Consider the following 13397-nt stretch of genomic DNA (forward strand, 5'->3'; position numbering starts at 1 on the left):
GTAACAAAGTCTCTGAGCAGAAGAATCTTTGACTCAGGCCCTAGCTTCACGATTCCTATAGTTTACGACTGCTCCTGCTCAAGCCAGCTCATGTGATAGAGCTAGATAGATAAGCACGTAGCCTCTTTACATGGTAGTTCCGACAATTTGAGGTTTTCTTTTCGTGGAGGATAAGGTAGCTATGTGGTAACAGTAGCAGATCTCTATGCAATAAAATAACCAAAAGAGAGAGGGCCTTTGCAACAGAGTTGCCCTCTCGAGGTAACGTAACAAGACACTCTCAAAACGCCATTCTCTTCTTTTTTCGACGACGAAGAGTGCCCAACAATAATAAGTACAACAGCAGTTAGTTAGTCAAAACGTGGGGTTGCGTGGGCGTGTGTTCCAGCATCATTCTCTTTCGTTTTTGTGTAGACCGTCCAGGTCCGTTCGTTTCCCTCCCCACAATCTCTCTCACCCGGTGACTCGGTGCAATAGTAATTAGATTCGATTGAGAATAATCGGCGCTGAATTATGAGGTGCTCGCCGTGGCGGCGGTCGACTGTTGAGGAACGACCCGGCCGCGGGGGCTCTTGCCGTCGCTCTCTGACTCGTCGTCGCTGTTCCGACGGCTGGGGCTATCTTGATCGCTTCGCTTGCTCTTGGTCATCTGCGCGTGACGTTGTTAGCTATTGTGTCTGAAATGAAGTGTACATCAAAGCGGCATTCCCAATGCAGACGAAGATGAGGTAGAACGTACCCATGAGCGGACGCCACCGACGAGACCCAATGCGTAACCCGTGATAAAGTCATTGGACTGCGTCGCGGCGGGCGTGCCACCAGGCGTGGTCGGTATCTCGACGCTGAGGCGGGACTTGCTCGCGTTGGCGTTTGCGGCGGCCAGGAGGTCGCCGTTCTGGATGTAGGCGGTGCGAGCAGAGGGTGCGGGGGACTGCGGCCGGGAGGCGGGCCAGAACTGGCGCAGCTCACGAGAGAGCTCCTGGCCGGTAGTGGACCAGTTTGTGCGGATGTTATCGCGCAGCTCTTGAACGTGTCGCTTGAGGTCCAGCTCGTTCTTCTTGATCCAGCTGACGTTGAGCTCCTGGCGTGACGTGCCGCGCTTGAACTGACGAGCAATGTACTTTTCGTAATCGCGGACGATCCTGGATAGGGCAGCGGTTAGTCGTTGTTCATAGCCATAACCTCCGAGGAGCAATATAGAGACGAAGAGATAACCCGAGGGATTTGAACGTACTTGGTGATGATACCTGTCGTGCTGACACCTTCTGTGCGCTGGGTAACAAGGAACTTTCCAGCCTCCTTGATGGGCCGGTAAATGTCGTCGCCTTCGTCGGCACCGTAGGGCAGGTCGTCGTGGGCGACGTAGTCGATCTTGTGCTCGTCGAGGAAGTCGGGCGTGACGATCCACGGACAGCTCTCAATGACCTCGTCCACCCACTTGCAATGCCGGACAGTCTCTGCGCGCTCGGCGCCGGAGAGGACCGTCAGACCCTTGCGCTTGTGCGTCTCGGCGTCACCAGTGACGCCGACGATGAGGTAGGTGTCGGGGAAGGCCTTCTTCGCCTGCTCGAGCTGGCGCATGTGACTGCGAGAGGGACAAGAGAGTCAGCATGATGAATTCCTTGCTAGAGAGAGATGGGGAAGACACGTTGGAGGCAAGCTCCTTTGTCTTCCAGGAGAAGGGGACTGGTCAGACTTACCCGAGATGGAAGAGATCAAAGACTCCGTCAGCGTACACCCTAACGGCCCGGCCAGCAGGAGGATCGTTGGTTCTGAAGCCCACGGGGTGCGTGAGCTTGCCAGTGGGCGGGGGCGGCATGGCCTCATCCTTCTCGTCCTCCTTTATCGAGACCTGCTTGCGGCTGTTCTTGCGGCCGACGCGCTCGGCAATGTCGACGCTGGCCTCGGTGGTGTCGCTGGGTTCACCGGGGTCGAGAGAGTGGTCCTGCGCGGCGGCGGCGGTCTGCTGGTTGTTGGAGCTCGTCTCGTGAGAACGCTCCGAGTTGGCACGTTGCCTCTTAGGAGGGTGGCCGGCGGATGTGGAGTCGGTCTTGCGGTGGCCGGCGATACGGCCGGACTCGGGAGCAGTGCTGTCGCCCTCCTCGCCCGAGGCATCTCGCGACGAGGCCTGGAGGGCGGCGTCGACTGTGTCGGCGACGTCGGGCATGTTGGTGGGGTTCGTCGCGTTGGTGCGTTTCCGCTTGCCTGCTGCCGAGGAACCTGAGGGAGAAGACATGGTGTCTTTATTTGTGCGTAGTGTGTATGAGGGGGAGGTTGCGAGGTAGGAAGGTGGTTGTGCCGGTGGTGGTGGTAGTGGTGGTGAGGTAGTATGTGTCGTCAAGCAGCAGGCGTCTCAGTCGTCCTCTCGCGTGAACTTGCTAGTTGCGACTTAGGTAAGGAAGGGGGTTTGTATGGGTCGAGCGAGGTGTTCCCTGTAGATCGGCGTACTATGTCGTAGGGTATGGGAAAGTTGGATTTGCAGGTTGGTAGGTATTCCGGCTCGGGAGAAGTTGGAGCTGGGTTTCTAGATTTCCCAAAGGTGTGGGTGTCGTGCCTTGGTTTAGAAAAGTTAGGAGGGGTGGGTAAGGCAATGATGATGATGATGATTATGATGCCGTGGGCAAAAGACGGAAAGGCGAGGACAAGACAGACTAGATGGACAGACAGACAGACAGACAGGACGGGGCAAGGGGGGGAAGTAGACACGGCTTCTGTTTGGTGCAAGGTGCCAACGAGGTAGAGCTGCAGGATACCCGATGCTTGACGGGCAGGGCAATGGGACACGAAAGAGGGCGGAAGGTGTTAAGTTGGTAGTCGGTGTACACTTACGCGGTTACGGCAAGGCCAGTCCAGTCCAGTAGGAGGAGGTGCTCGGGTGATTGAGAGATTGCGAAGTCGAGAGGAGGCAGATGCGCATATGATGATACCCGACGGAACCAGACCTGCAGCTAGTGGGGGGAGGAGCGTCTTGTCCGGTCGGCGGGACGCGGACTACGGGATTGAAACTTTTTTTTTTAAGGTTGGCCCTGGCTGGTTACTCGATGATGGATCAAGAGTGTCAATTCAGGTAGCTGAGCTGCTGCGGTGTAGGACTTGAAGCTTCGTCAAGCGCGGGTAGGTCGTCTGGTATCAAACAAGAGCTTCTGTTTTTTCTTGACTTGTGATTTTGGGGTTGGATCCTTTGGTTTATTGGATAGCGCCCTTCCTTCGTATCTACTCAGTCTAGACCACAGTCGCGTGTCACGACTTGGGAAAATGCCACGATGCTCATCAAGATTTGGCCACACACAAAAACACGGTTTCAATTTCTATGCGAGCATGCCATAGCTTTCCGGCACCCAAAAAGAACCCAGAAATACCTTAGTATGCACCCCTCCTATTTCCAACGCTCTGAAAGAATTCCGGGGCACGCATTTGTTCCCTGTCCGCGTCCATTGTTCGTTAGAGGAGCATGGGGCATGCCATACGCAGTATACCTACTAGATAGGAGCAGGGGGGGTTCGAAGGTGACGGGATGGAGAGCAAGACCACCCCGACGGGAAATTTGCGGCTTGTGCTGTGGCTCCAAGCTTGTGCAGCTGGTGCTTCCTCCATCATTTCCCCTGCACAGCTGGTCTTGCTGGTTTAGGAGGCGGATTCTGTCGTAATTGCCAGCGTTGTGCAAGGAAGTGGCGTCATCGTGCTGTGTGGCTGAACGGAGCTATGCACTGCACAATTACGTCGAGGGAGGAGCCACTTGCTAGAGAAAGTCCAGGAAGAAGGACGTCGTGGCTTGGCTGACACGAGCCAATGGTCGAATACCAAATGGACGCAAAAAAATGCTTCTGCGGGTCAATTCTGCCCGGCAGGGATGACGAGATTTCTGTTGGGGAGGATGTGGGTTCTTTCATGTGGAGGAAGGGGGGCACGGCCGCACGGAGAAGGAGCTCTACCTACTGTGGTATACCTCACCTACCTTTTGCTCTGGAAAGCTACGTACCGTTTCTGAAGCCAGTGCTGCCAGTTGTCACTTGCACGCCTGCCAAATGGGAGAGCCAAAAAAGACGCGACAAGTCGACACGTGGTGGTTCGGTTGAACCCCGGATCGTTCCGAGTTGGTAGCAACCTTTCAGGACCTGACTGAGCTTTCCTGGCAGGAGCACCATTGCTATAATATCGCAAGTCATCGACGACGCCATGTACCTTAGTCAAAACACCGAAATGGGCAACTATGCGAAGAAGGTCTGTATAACATATTCAACAGCAGATAGTTAATGCGTCTCCATGCTCGACCCACTTGGCCGGGATACAGCCGCTGCATGAATCGGTTGCTGATTCGCAATTTTGTACCATTCGATTTGGCACGACGTTATTCAGTAATTCCGGCCCGTGAAATGCTCCAGTCGGGTCAGCGTAGGAATCGGGTGAATCGGCACGGGCGGAAGCATCCAGCCGGTCGAGTGATCGGTGACCGGAATGAGTGGATTCCCGGACGATCGCCGGTTGTGGAGCAATGCGGAGAATCAGTTCGGGTCAAAGCCCGGCAAGATGCCGTGCCCTACCAAAGCATTTCACAATGCACCCACTTCTAGAGGAGCTAGACCATGATTGATAGAGGTGATTGAGTCTTATGTCTTGGCTTCGGAGGCATGTTTTCATGGCAAATCATTGATGTAGCAATGAATTGGCTACCGCGAGGGTTGTGTAAGAGTGTCCCCTAGGCCCTAGGTTATCTTGGTTTATACACATTTCGGACATTCTTTTCCACGTTCGCTAGAACAAATGCGGTCTCTCTTCATTCCTCTTTCAAGGTGTCATATTCGTGAGAAACATATCTTACTCATGAATCGTCCTTCCCGCCGCCATTGCCTCATTCTGCTCCATTCCGTTGGCCATCAAGGTTCCCAGCGCTGAGATGGAGCCATCAGAAACACACCGGACAGGGATCACGGCCACCACCTCTACCTATCATGGGCTTCACAGCCCTTCTTAGCTGGCCATCAAGGTCGAAATAGCTGTAAGTGGAAGTCCGTCGTGACGAGGTGACTGAGAGAGGCAGGTTCGGGGCAAGAGTTGATAAGATGGAAAACAAAACCGTCTGACTCCCACGGGGGCTACCTCTCTTCGATTACCTCTGACGTTACATGCTGCTGGTCACTGGCTCCTGACTCCTCTATCTCATCATGACAGAAGCATTCGTCCACGACGTCCTCATCATCGGCGCCGGCCCCTGCGGCCTAGCCGTCGCCTCTCGCCTATGCGAACACTCTCCCTCGGCCCTCTTCACAGACGAAGAGCACCAGCGGTATCACTGGATCCGTAAGTACGGCCGAAGGATGCCCCTAAAGAACAGACGAAACGGCAACATCATTGAGAAGAGAACACCGGAACGCAGCCAGCGGTACTCGACGTTAGTCTTGGACGCCACGGGCGACGAGTGGATGAACCGCTGGAACCGCCTCTTTAAGACGTTCGATATCACTCACCTCCGGAGCCCCATGTTCTTCCACGTCGACCCGAGCGACCGCGATGCCTTGCTCGCCAGAGCTCACGAGCGGAATCAGGAAAACGAACTGCAAGAGCTTCGGGCGTGCGTCGGAAAGGAGATTAGCAAGCACCTGCGCAAGGCGAGGCTCAAGTCACGAAACCCAAAGTAAGCAGCGACACCTCGCCCCTCGTATATGTACTTCCTTATAAACTATATTAACTTGGCTTTCTCATAGACAACACGCTGTCGTCGAAGTTGACGAACGAGATCGCAAAGATTACTTCACGCCCCCAACAAACCTCTTCGCCAACCACTGCGAATGCATCGTCGACCGCTACGGTCTCCGCGAAGGCCTTATCCAAAACGAAAAGGTGGAGGACATCCAATACCGCACCATTAAGCAAGTCTCCCCGGATGCGAACGTCTTTGCCGTCCACACGAACAAGGGAACACACTACGCGAGAACAGTCGTCCTGGCCGTCGGCCCAGCCAATGCGCCCACGATCCCTCCCGTCATAGGCCTCAACAGCGAAACCGGCTGCTCGGCGCCGCCTCAAGTCTGCCACAGCATGCAAATTCAAAAGTTCCCCGACCCTGTCGTGCAGGCCAAGATTTCGGCAAAGAAGACGACAAATGTCCTCGTCGTAGGCGGCGGGTTGACGTCAGCGCAGTTGTCTGACCTGGCGATCCGGCGCGGCGTGACTAAAGTCTGGCACCTCATGCGCGGCCCTTGCAAAGTGAAGCCGTTTGATATCGATCTTGCGTGGATGGGCAAGTTCCGCAACGTCGAGCAGGCGTACTTCTGGTCCGCGGACTCGGATGAAGAGCGGCTGCAGCAGATTCAGAGCGCACGGGGCGGGGGCAGCATCACGCCCCCGTACCAGAAGCGGCTGAAGCAGCATATCGCGCGGGGCAGCCTTGGTCTCTTGACGAGTACCAAACTATCCGAGGCTCATTTTGACGAGGAGAAGAAGGTCTGGAACGTCGAGACGGAGCCGCCGGCTGCTGAAGGGGACCTGCCGGGTATGGATTTCATCTACTTTGCTACAGGCGTGCAGACGGATTACGCGAGCCTGCCGTATCTGCAGACGATGCTAAGGGAGCATCCCATTCACGGCCACGGGGGCTTGCCGTGCATAGACGATGACTTGAAGTGGTCAAAGGATGTGCCGCTCTTCATGTCAGGAAGACTTGCCGCGCTACGTTTGGGACCCGGAGCTGCTAATCTCGCGGGCGCGCGGGCGGGTGCTGAAAGGATTGCGTGGGCTATCGAGGACGTGCTTCCGGATCGTACTGGTGATGTCCCCGGGGAGTCTGATATGAGTGATGAGAAGATGAGGTTTGTGACGGGTAGGGGAAATAGGTTTGATAGCCTTGTGACAGCGGGTGATGGTGATTGGTAGCAGCTTTATGAAATTGAAACGAGACAAAGATGAACCAGACCTCAAGAGGGCACTTCAGGGTCATGATCATTCACTTGGCCATCTCATTTTGTCTTGCAGCTTCAGGCGTCAAAACTTGGAGTCCCTCATCCATTCAATCTAAGTAGAGAGGAGCAAATATTTGCTGGGTATAAGCCATACGCTGCGAAATAGACAAAATGGCCCTACAAGAGTCCTTGGAGCGATCTCATCTGGCGTCCGATACTCAACTCTGTTTTGACAAGAATGACTCTTGTGTCTTCTATGGCTGAGCTATCACGTATCCGTACAAGGTTCCTCCCACAAGCACGCAAGAAAGTGCTGGACTCTCAGTGCACCGACCAACAGGTGAGAAAAATATCCGCCGCCCAAAAGGCGTGTCTTCGTAACTGCTGTCGCTGCGGTAGGAGATTCAATTTGGGTTTGATCACAGACTATAAGAACATAACCAAGCACGGCGTCTGGGAATTGTGGATGTACAAATACGTTCGCTCATTCGGAGTTTGGCTTGCTTGGGAGCAGTCGCCTCAAGTTGTCAGAGGCTCAGCTGAGGGAACATTTCGGCCAAGACGGCTTATTCGAAATCATCAGTAGTCTACTAACCCCATTCTCTTCACAACACCACGCGTCTTACCGTCATACTGTACCCCTCGAAATATATCACATGGAGAATATATGAGGAACACCAGGTAAAAGAAGCAGAGGGTGGTGATATCTTTGCTGGTAGAGGCACAATCTTGCTGAAGATAGAAAGGCAGACGGAGCACAATCTTCGTATCTTGTACAAGTTCGGGTCCCTCAGTCAAGAGCTTCGTATCCCTTGTCGTATAACTGTGACGATTAACTACTTTCGATTTGTGGTAAGTATTTATACTGAGCAGACCATTCTCGGTTGATCCGCGCGGTGTTGTTCGTGTCTCCATCCTGAGACAATTCAACCTTTGCTGCTCTTTCCGGCCATAAGGCAACACCTATTGTCTATCTCTTGTAGTCTTTCAAGACATTGGGAAGAAGACTTGCATGTTTCTCTGCCCTTGCACCTCTGGACGCCACAAGTATGTCGTGTCTTGATTGACCGGATCCTGATTGACCTTTTGTCTACGAATACCTCATGCTGTGGGTTGGACTGTTGGCAAACAGCCACAGGTGATCTAAGAATTTGAAGTTCACTTGGCGAATACGACCATGCCAGAAAGTATTCAAGCACTATCGAGACTTATGGCGAAAACTCCGCCTCAATTACCAGTCAGGATAGCAAGTGGGCATTGTCGCTGCGTCTGTTACTCGGACAGACATAGTGTCGAATTCAAGACTTGTGACCGAGCTCTCACCCTGTAGGAACAACGACGTTGACCGAAAGTCCGCTTCAACCATCTATCGGCATGGCCACCGGCCCACACTACGGCGCGGGGTCTCGGGCTTTTCGGATCCGGGCACATACGACATCACCTCGATATTCGTCATCTTACAGTACAAGCTATATTACACCATTTCTTCCTCTTGATACCAGATGGCGCGTTCATAAGCAAATAATTTTCAGGTAATCGCAGTCTTAGTCTCCGTGATCGTGCCGCAAAACCCGCCATCCCGCCGGTTCCGCCCTATCGCCCTTCGTTGATGTTCACGTCGACGTTCTCCGCTCGTATCCCAATTGACCCGAAGGGTGCTTAGTGAGATTCAGACTTTGTACCTTTCATCTACACCACCATCTGCCGAGGACCAAATACACCGATGCGATATAAGGTACCCGCGTGGCTGTGAGTTAGTCTACACAGTAGAACTCAATCCCATTATCCCACTAATTCCGACATGTTCCTGACTTGGCGGAGAAATGCTCATCTATCTGTATTGATGACCAACTTTGGTGGCAAAGTAGAAAGCACTCGAGAATAGACTCGCGCCATGTTTGGACGAAATAAGACATCCGGTATATCTGACATTTTTCCAAGGCCACCAATAGTCCGAGGATCTAGGTACCATCAGGTACAGCACCAGATAGACTGCAGCGATTCCCCACCTCGTGTTTACAATTAGACATATACCACACTATCACACCACCTGATATCACTGAGGAGAACAGCCCGAAAGCCGCGGCTTTTCCTCACGCTTCATCTCTCTGGAACACCTACTACAGAGGAGAGGGGTTTCCGCCAAGACAACATGAGCCCATGCGTCTACTCCGCTTACCTCATCCCGAAAGCGAGAATAGAAACAACCGACGTTCGGTTCGTCCGGAGATACCGACCTTGGATCTTTATTCTTCCCCGGTCTCATCCAAGACCGTAGACGAAGAAGAGGAGTGGAGAGAGAGGAGGTGGAGGCCGCGTCTTCAATGTTAGGTATACTATAACCCGGGTTTCCCGCCTTGCGTGGACTCCTCCTCGCTGGACCCCCCTCCCCCATCGGGCCGGTATGTGACAAGGGATGGCCGTTCTGCAACCGCACACCAAGGATGCTTCAATATACTTTCTTGGACCTCACCTTGCCCTGGACCTGAGTTGAGTTCCTGGTTTCTCTAGGCCCTTCCCCTCTCCTCCCACTCCCACTTCCACTACTCCTCTTCCCGCCCCAGAGCCGCGCGCGCGGCCGCTGCGGCCCCCAACTTAATACCAAGGGCTACTCCCACCGGCGAAAAGCTGCCATCTAGGGCTCATGTACCAGTTCCAGTCACCAGCAGAAACACCGGTGATCGCCAGACGTATTTCGGGGCCTTTCTATGGACAGAATGGCGAGCCGTCTCTCATCGTTATTTCTCACGGGCGATACCTTGTTCTGCCATGTGACAGAGGAGGCCTCGCCGGGGTCGGCCCTACCTACACCGTGGAGAGGTGGCATTCCAGACCTGGAGAACGGGCGGAAGTGCGAGGCGATCGGAGGAGTTACGCGGAGAAGATGGAGGGGTCGGGAGAGTCATGGCATGCACTGTGAATCCGGGGCAAACTCGAGTTCCCTCTTCCCTTTTGCTCAAAATGTGAGGCTCACGAACTTGACAGTTTTGTCATTTTCCGCCTTTGCGACGAACGCCTCGTCGACTGATCAGTTAACTTCATGGAGAGCCTCAATCATGCTACGCTGTGAATTTCATGCTGATCAACACTGATATTGCTCGTCTCAAGTATCCGTTAACGAGGCAGCTTAAAGCACATAGAGTGGGCGGTTCATAAATATGTGTGGAATAAAGTGTTCTCTTTTTGCCACTCAGTCTCTGACTGACACACTCGCTACCTGCCCCGTCAAACACCAGAACCTAAAATCTTGGGCCCCAAGCTCGTCCAATTTACCCCAAACGCCGTCGCAATATCTCGCCATCCTCAAGAGTTGAGTATGTGAATGTGTGAGTTTCTCTGTTTTAGGAACAGTGCTTGGAAAATGTTGAAGAAAGAGCGATGATTTTGCGCTCTATATACAAAAAGATTTTTTGTTCGTTCCACGCTTCGTCCACGAAACTTTGTCAGCGCTCTTTTTGCGTAGTGTGTTGTTTCGCTCCCACGGAATAAACGATCCTGTTTCTCATCTTGCAAGAAGAATCAAATGCTCTGTGGGTTGTGAACCGTAGAATCCCCCGGCTGGTATAACCTCCCAATCCGTACTGTGTCGTCGTAGTCTCTCTCTCTCTCTCTCTCGATATGTACACTCTATGTAGCCAGGTTGTTTGTAAATGCAAAAGAAAAGGGGTGGGTGTAACAACATGAAGAAACAAACTTTTGCAATCCAGGGCCAAAGAAACCTTGGGAATTGCAATACGCTTTCCGCTTGTCATCTCGATGACGGGAAAAACTTTCATCGACAGTTCAATGCCTGACAAAAAACAAAAAAATCCAACGCGCGCTTTAATTCCGCTCAATCGGGTTCTCCCACTTGATCGGGTGCAGCAGCATGCTGCGCATGCAAAGGCGTCCAGAGCTGTCCTTGTGGGACTCCTCGTCTTGGCCTCCGCGTAATGTGCCCTCGCCAGCGCGGCCGCCGTTACCGCCGCGGCCATCCATCTGGGGGTAGCCGAGCCATCGGCGCCAGAGGAGACCGGCAAACTCCGAGTTGTAGTACCAGCTGGTACCCTTGTGGTTGTGCTCATTCTTGAGGTCGAAGGGACTGCCGTGACCTCCCGTAGTGCCATCGCGGCCGCCGTTGAAGGCCTTCTCGATAGTGTTGAAGGGGTACCATGCTCTGTCCAGGAATACCGGATGAGGTGCGTAAGCCGCCTTGAAGCCGTGGTGGAGAGCCATGCTGGCGGGGAACATTTCCGAGAACATGCTGTGGTGCAGACGCCACATCTCTTCATGCATGGCGGCCAAGAGTCGGCGGGATAGTCGTGAGGCTGTGACGATGGAGCATCGACGTGGTGGCGGAGCAAAGACCATTTCGTAGCCAGTGACATCCTTGGCGAAAACCCAGCCGGATTCGTCGGCGTCGAAGAGGGGATTCAAGGTGATTAGGTCGGCATCCTCACCAACACCACACTCGTCAGGATTGCCGCCGCGGGCGCAGGAAGCGGGAAGAATGGAGGCGCCAGCCTCTTCACTCTTCAGCGACATGCGACCAGGGAAAATCTGGGGGCCCAGGATGGCGCGGCGGCCAGATGCGTTGAGCTCTCTCTCGACAACACTGGCGAATTCGTTCCATGAACCGTGCTCGGCGGGGATGTAGTACTTGGATGACCGCTCCCAGAGAAGAGTGCGAGTCTGTTGCTTGGCCCAGGATCCCAGGCGGTCGAGCAATTCGTAGTACGAGCCAATGTACCGCATATCCATCTCCCAGTTCCAGAAGTGGGCGTATTCCGGATGCTGAAGGGCGAAGACCTGGAGGGGCATCTGGGCGCTGCGGTAAACTCCGTGAATGTCTCCGTTGGAGGGGTTCTCGATGGCGTCGGCAAAGTGGCCCGGGTAGTAAAGCTTCATCTCGGCCTCCGACCATAGAGTGCAGAGCGAGTGGAATTCGGTGGGAACATTGGCATCGAGAATGCCCTGCACCACTGAGGGGTCCGACCAGATGGCAGCCTCGTTATCCTTCACATGAAGAAGGAAGTGAACACTGTACTCGCCGCCAGATTTGAGAGAGAGCTCAGAGATCATGGCGCGGAAGTTGACAATGGCGAGCTGTGTCCACTCAAATCCGACGTAGGTGCGGACCACGACGGCAATTCGATCAATCTGCTTGACTCCAGTCTCGTTGGTTTCGGGCTCACTGAAAATCGAATCGTACGTGCTCTGCTTAGTGCCATTATTGAAGCGGGCGCTGTTGCGTTCGATACATCGATCTTGCGCGACACCCCAGTCAACACGGCTGTAATCGATCTTTCCAGTCTTGGTCCAAACGACGTCAGCTCCCTCTTGCTCCGTATCTTGACCCTGAGACGTGCCTCCCTCGCGAATGTCGTACCCAAGCCCGTAGGGGCCGTAGCGGCCAAATCGATCGAAACAAACGTCATTGCGCAGGCCGAGCACGGTGTGGGAGCCGATGGCCGGATCAGGCTGGTTTTGGGGGACACCATCAAATGCCCAAATGTCGGGGACCGCGATCTTGTCTTCTTCATCGACAAAACATTCCTTGACAGGATGGTAATCTCTCTGGTACTCAGTAGACGCGTAGTTGGGGTGAGCTGCATAAGGAGTGGGAGTAGGAGGGGTATCATGGTAAATCGGCACGGTTGTGACGGGTGCCGGGAAAGAGTTGTTGGGATATTCAGGTGTGTGATTGGCAATGGGAACGATCGACTTCAGACCGTTGAAGTAGCCGTTTAGACTTTATAGCATTAGCGGGTTGTTCACAGCTCTTAGAAAACGACATTGCACTCACTGTTTGAACTTGAGCCACGGCGGCATGTCACTGTCGATAATGAGGTCTTCTTCTGGTGGCGCCGGCCTTCCTTGCTTCTTTGGGTCGCCGCCCATTCCACCTATTCTGTAATCATCTCCCAAAATCTTTCCATCTCGGGTGTATAGTGGCGTATTCAGGTACGCGAGCGCGATCAGCATAGAAATTGTCACCGTCCATATCACAACCCTGCGATACAGGCAATGGCCTAGTATCGCGCGCACCCGGAGTTTCGGTTGTGGGATCGTAGTGGCTGGTGCGGGGAGAAAGAACTCCCCCTTCTCCTGTCCTGGGGTTGACTGAAATAATGAATTTGAGCGGGATGAACGGGTACTGGACCGGCTGCTGCTGATGGATCGTGTCGTGCTGGTGAGTAGAGAGTGTGCTCGCTCCATGATTGCCGGAGTGAGTAGTTGGGTATCTGGGTATCACAAAAACATCTGGTGATGGAAACTTGGCCTAGCGAAAAAAAAAGGTCGAATGCAAGAAGGACTGCGAGGGAGGGGGAACAGCGAAGGTTAATACTATAAAGAAGGGAACACAATTGTGCAAGTGACGTTTTTGCTTCCAATGTCCAGACACCGGCTCAGACCTTACTTTTCAAACAAGCCAACTCCCTGCACAGAGTGTTGGACGTATAGAAGACACAAAAACTCACATATCATGCAACAGAGCGAGCAGATGGGACCGACCAGTCG

At 53.6% G+C, this 13397-nt stretch overlaps 3 protein-coding genes across 3 annotated transcripts; 1 reads left to right on the forward strand and 2 right to left on the reverse strand.

Annotated features, from left to right (window-relative positions):
* Positions 1-511: 511 nt before the first annotated feature.
* Positions 512-2236, reverse strand: PCT1 (choline-phosphate cytidylyltransferase; the record flags this gene model as incomplete). The annotated part of the gene is made up of 4 exons (XM_053194790.2): positions 512-649; positions 740-1142; positions 1235-1585; positions 1701-2236. The coding sequence occupies 4 exons, from the start codon at positions 2234-2236 to the stop codon at positions 512-514; spliced, it is 1428 nt and encodes a 475-aa protein (XP_053047670.1).
* Positions 2237-5162: 2926 nt separating this feature from the next.
* N0V96_004912 (uncharacterized protein) lies at positions 5163-6870 on the forward strand (the record flags this gene model as incomplete). The annotated part of the gene is made up of 2 exons (XM_053194789.1): positions 5163-5632; positions 5703-6870. The coding sequence occupies 2 exons, from the start codon at positions 5163-5165 to the stop codon at positions 6868-6870; spliced, it is 1638 nt and encodes a 545-aa protein (XP_053047669.1).
* Positions 6871-10718: 3848 nt separating this feature from the next.
* On the reverse strand, positions 10719-13094 carry N0V96_004913 (uncharacterized protein; the record flags this gene model as incomplete). The annotated part of the gene is made up of 2 exons (XM_053194788.2): positions 10719-12627; positions 12682-13094. 2 exons carry the CDS (start codon positions 13092-13094, stop codon positions 10719-10721), a joined length of 2322 nt encoding a protein of 773 aa, XP_053047668.2.
* Between the last annotated feature and the right edge of the window lie 303 nt (positions 13095-13397).

This window comes from Colletotrichum fioriniae, assembly GCF_027942845.1.
Source record: "Colletotrichum fioriniae strain IMI 355084 chromosome Unknown scaffold_5, whole genome shotgun sequence".
In the NCBI taxonomy this organism is placed as follows: domain Eukaryota; kingdom Fungi; phylum Ascomycota; class Sordariomycetes; order Glomerellales; family Glomerellaceae; genus Colletotrichum; species Colletotrichum fioriniae.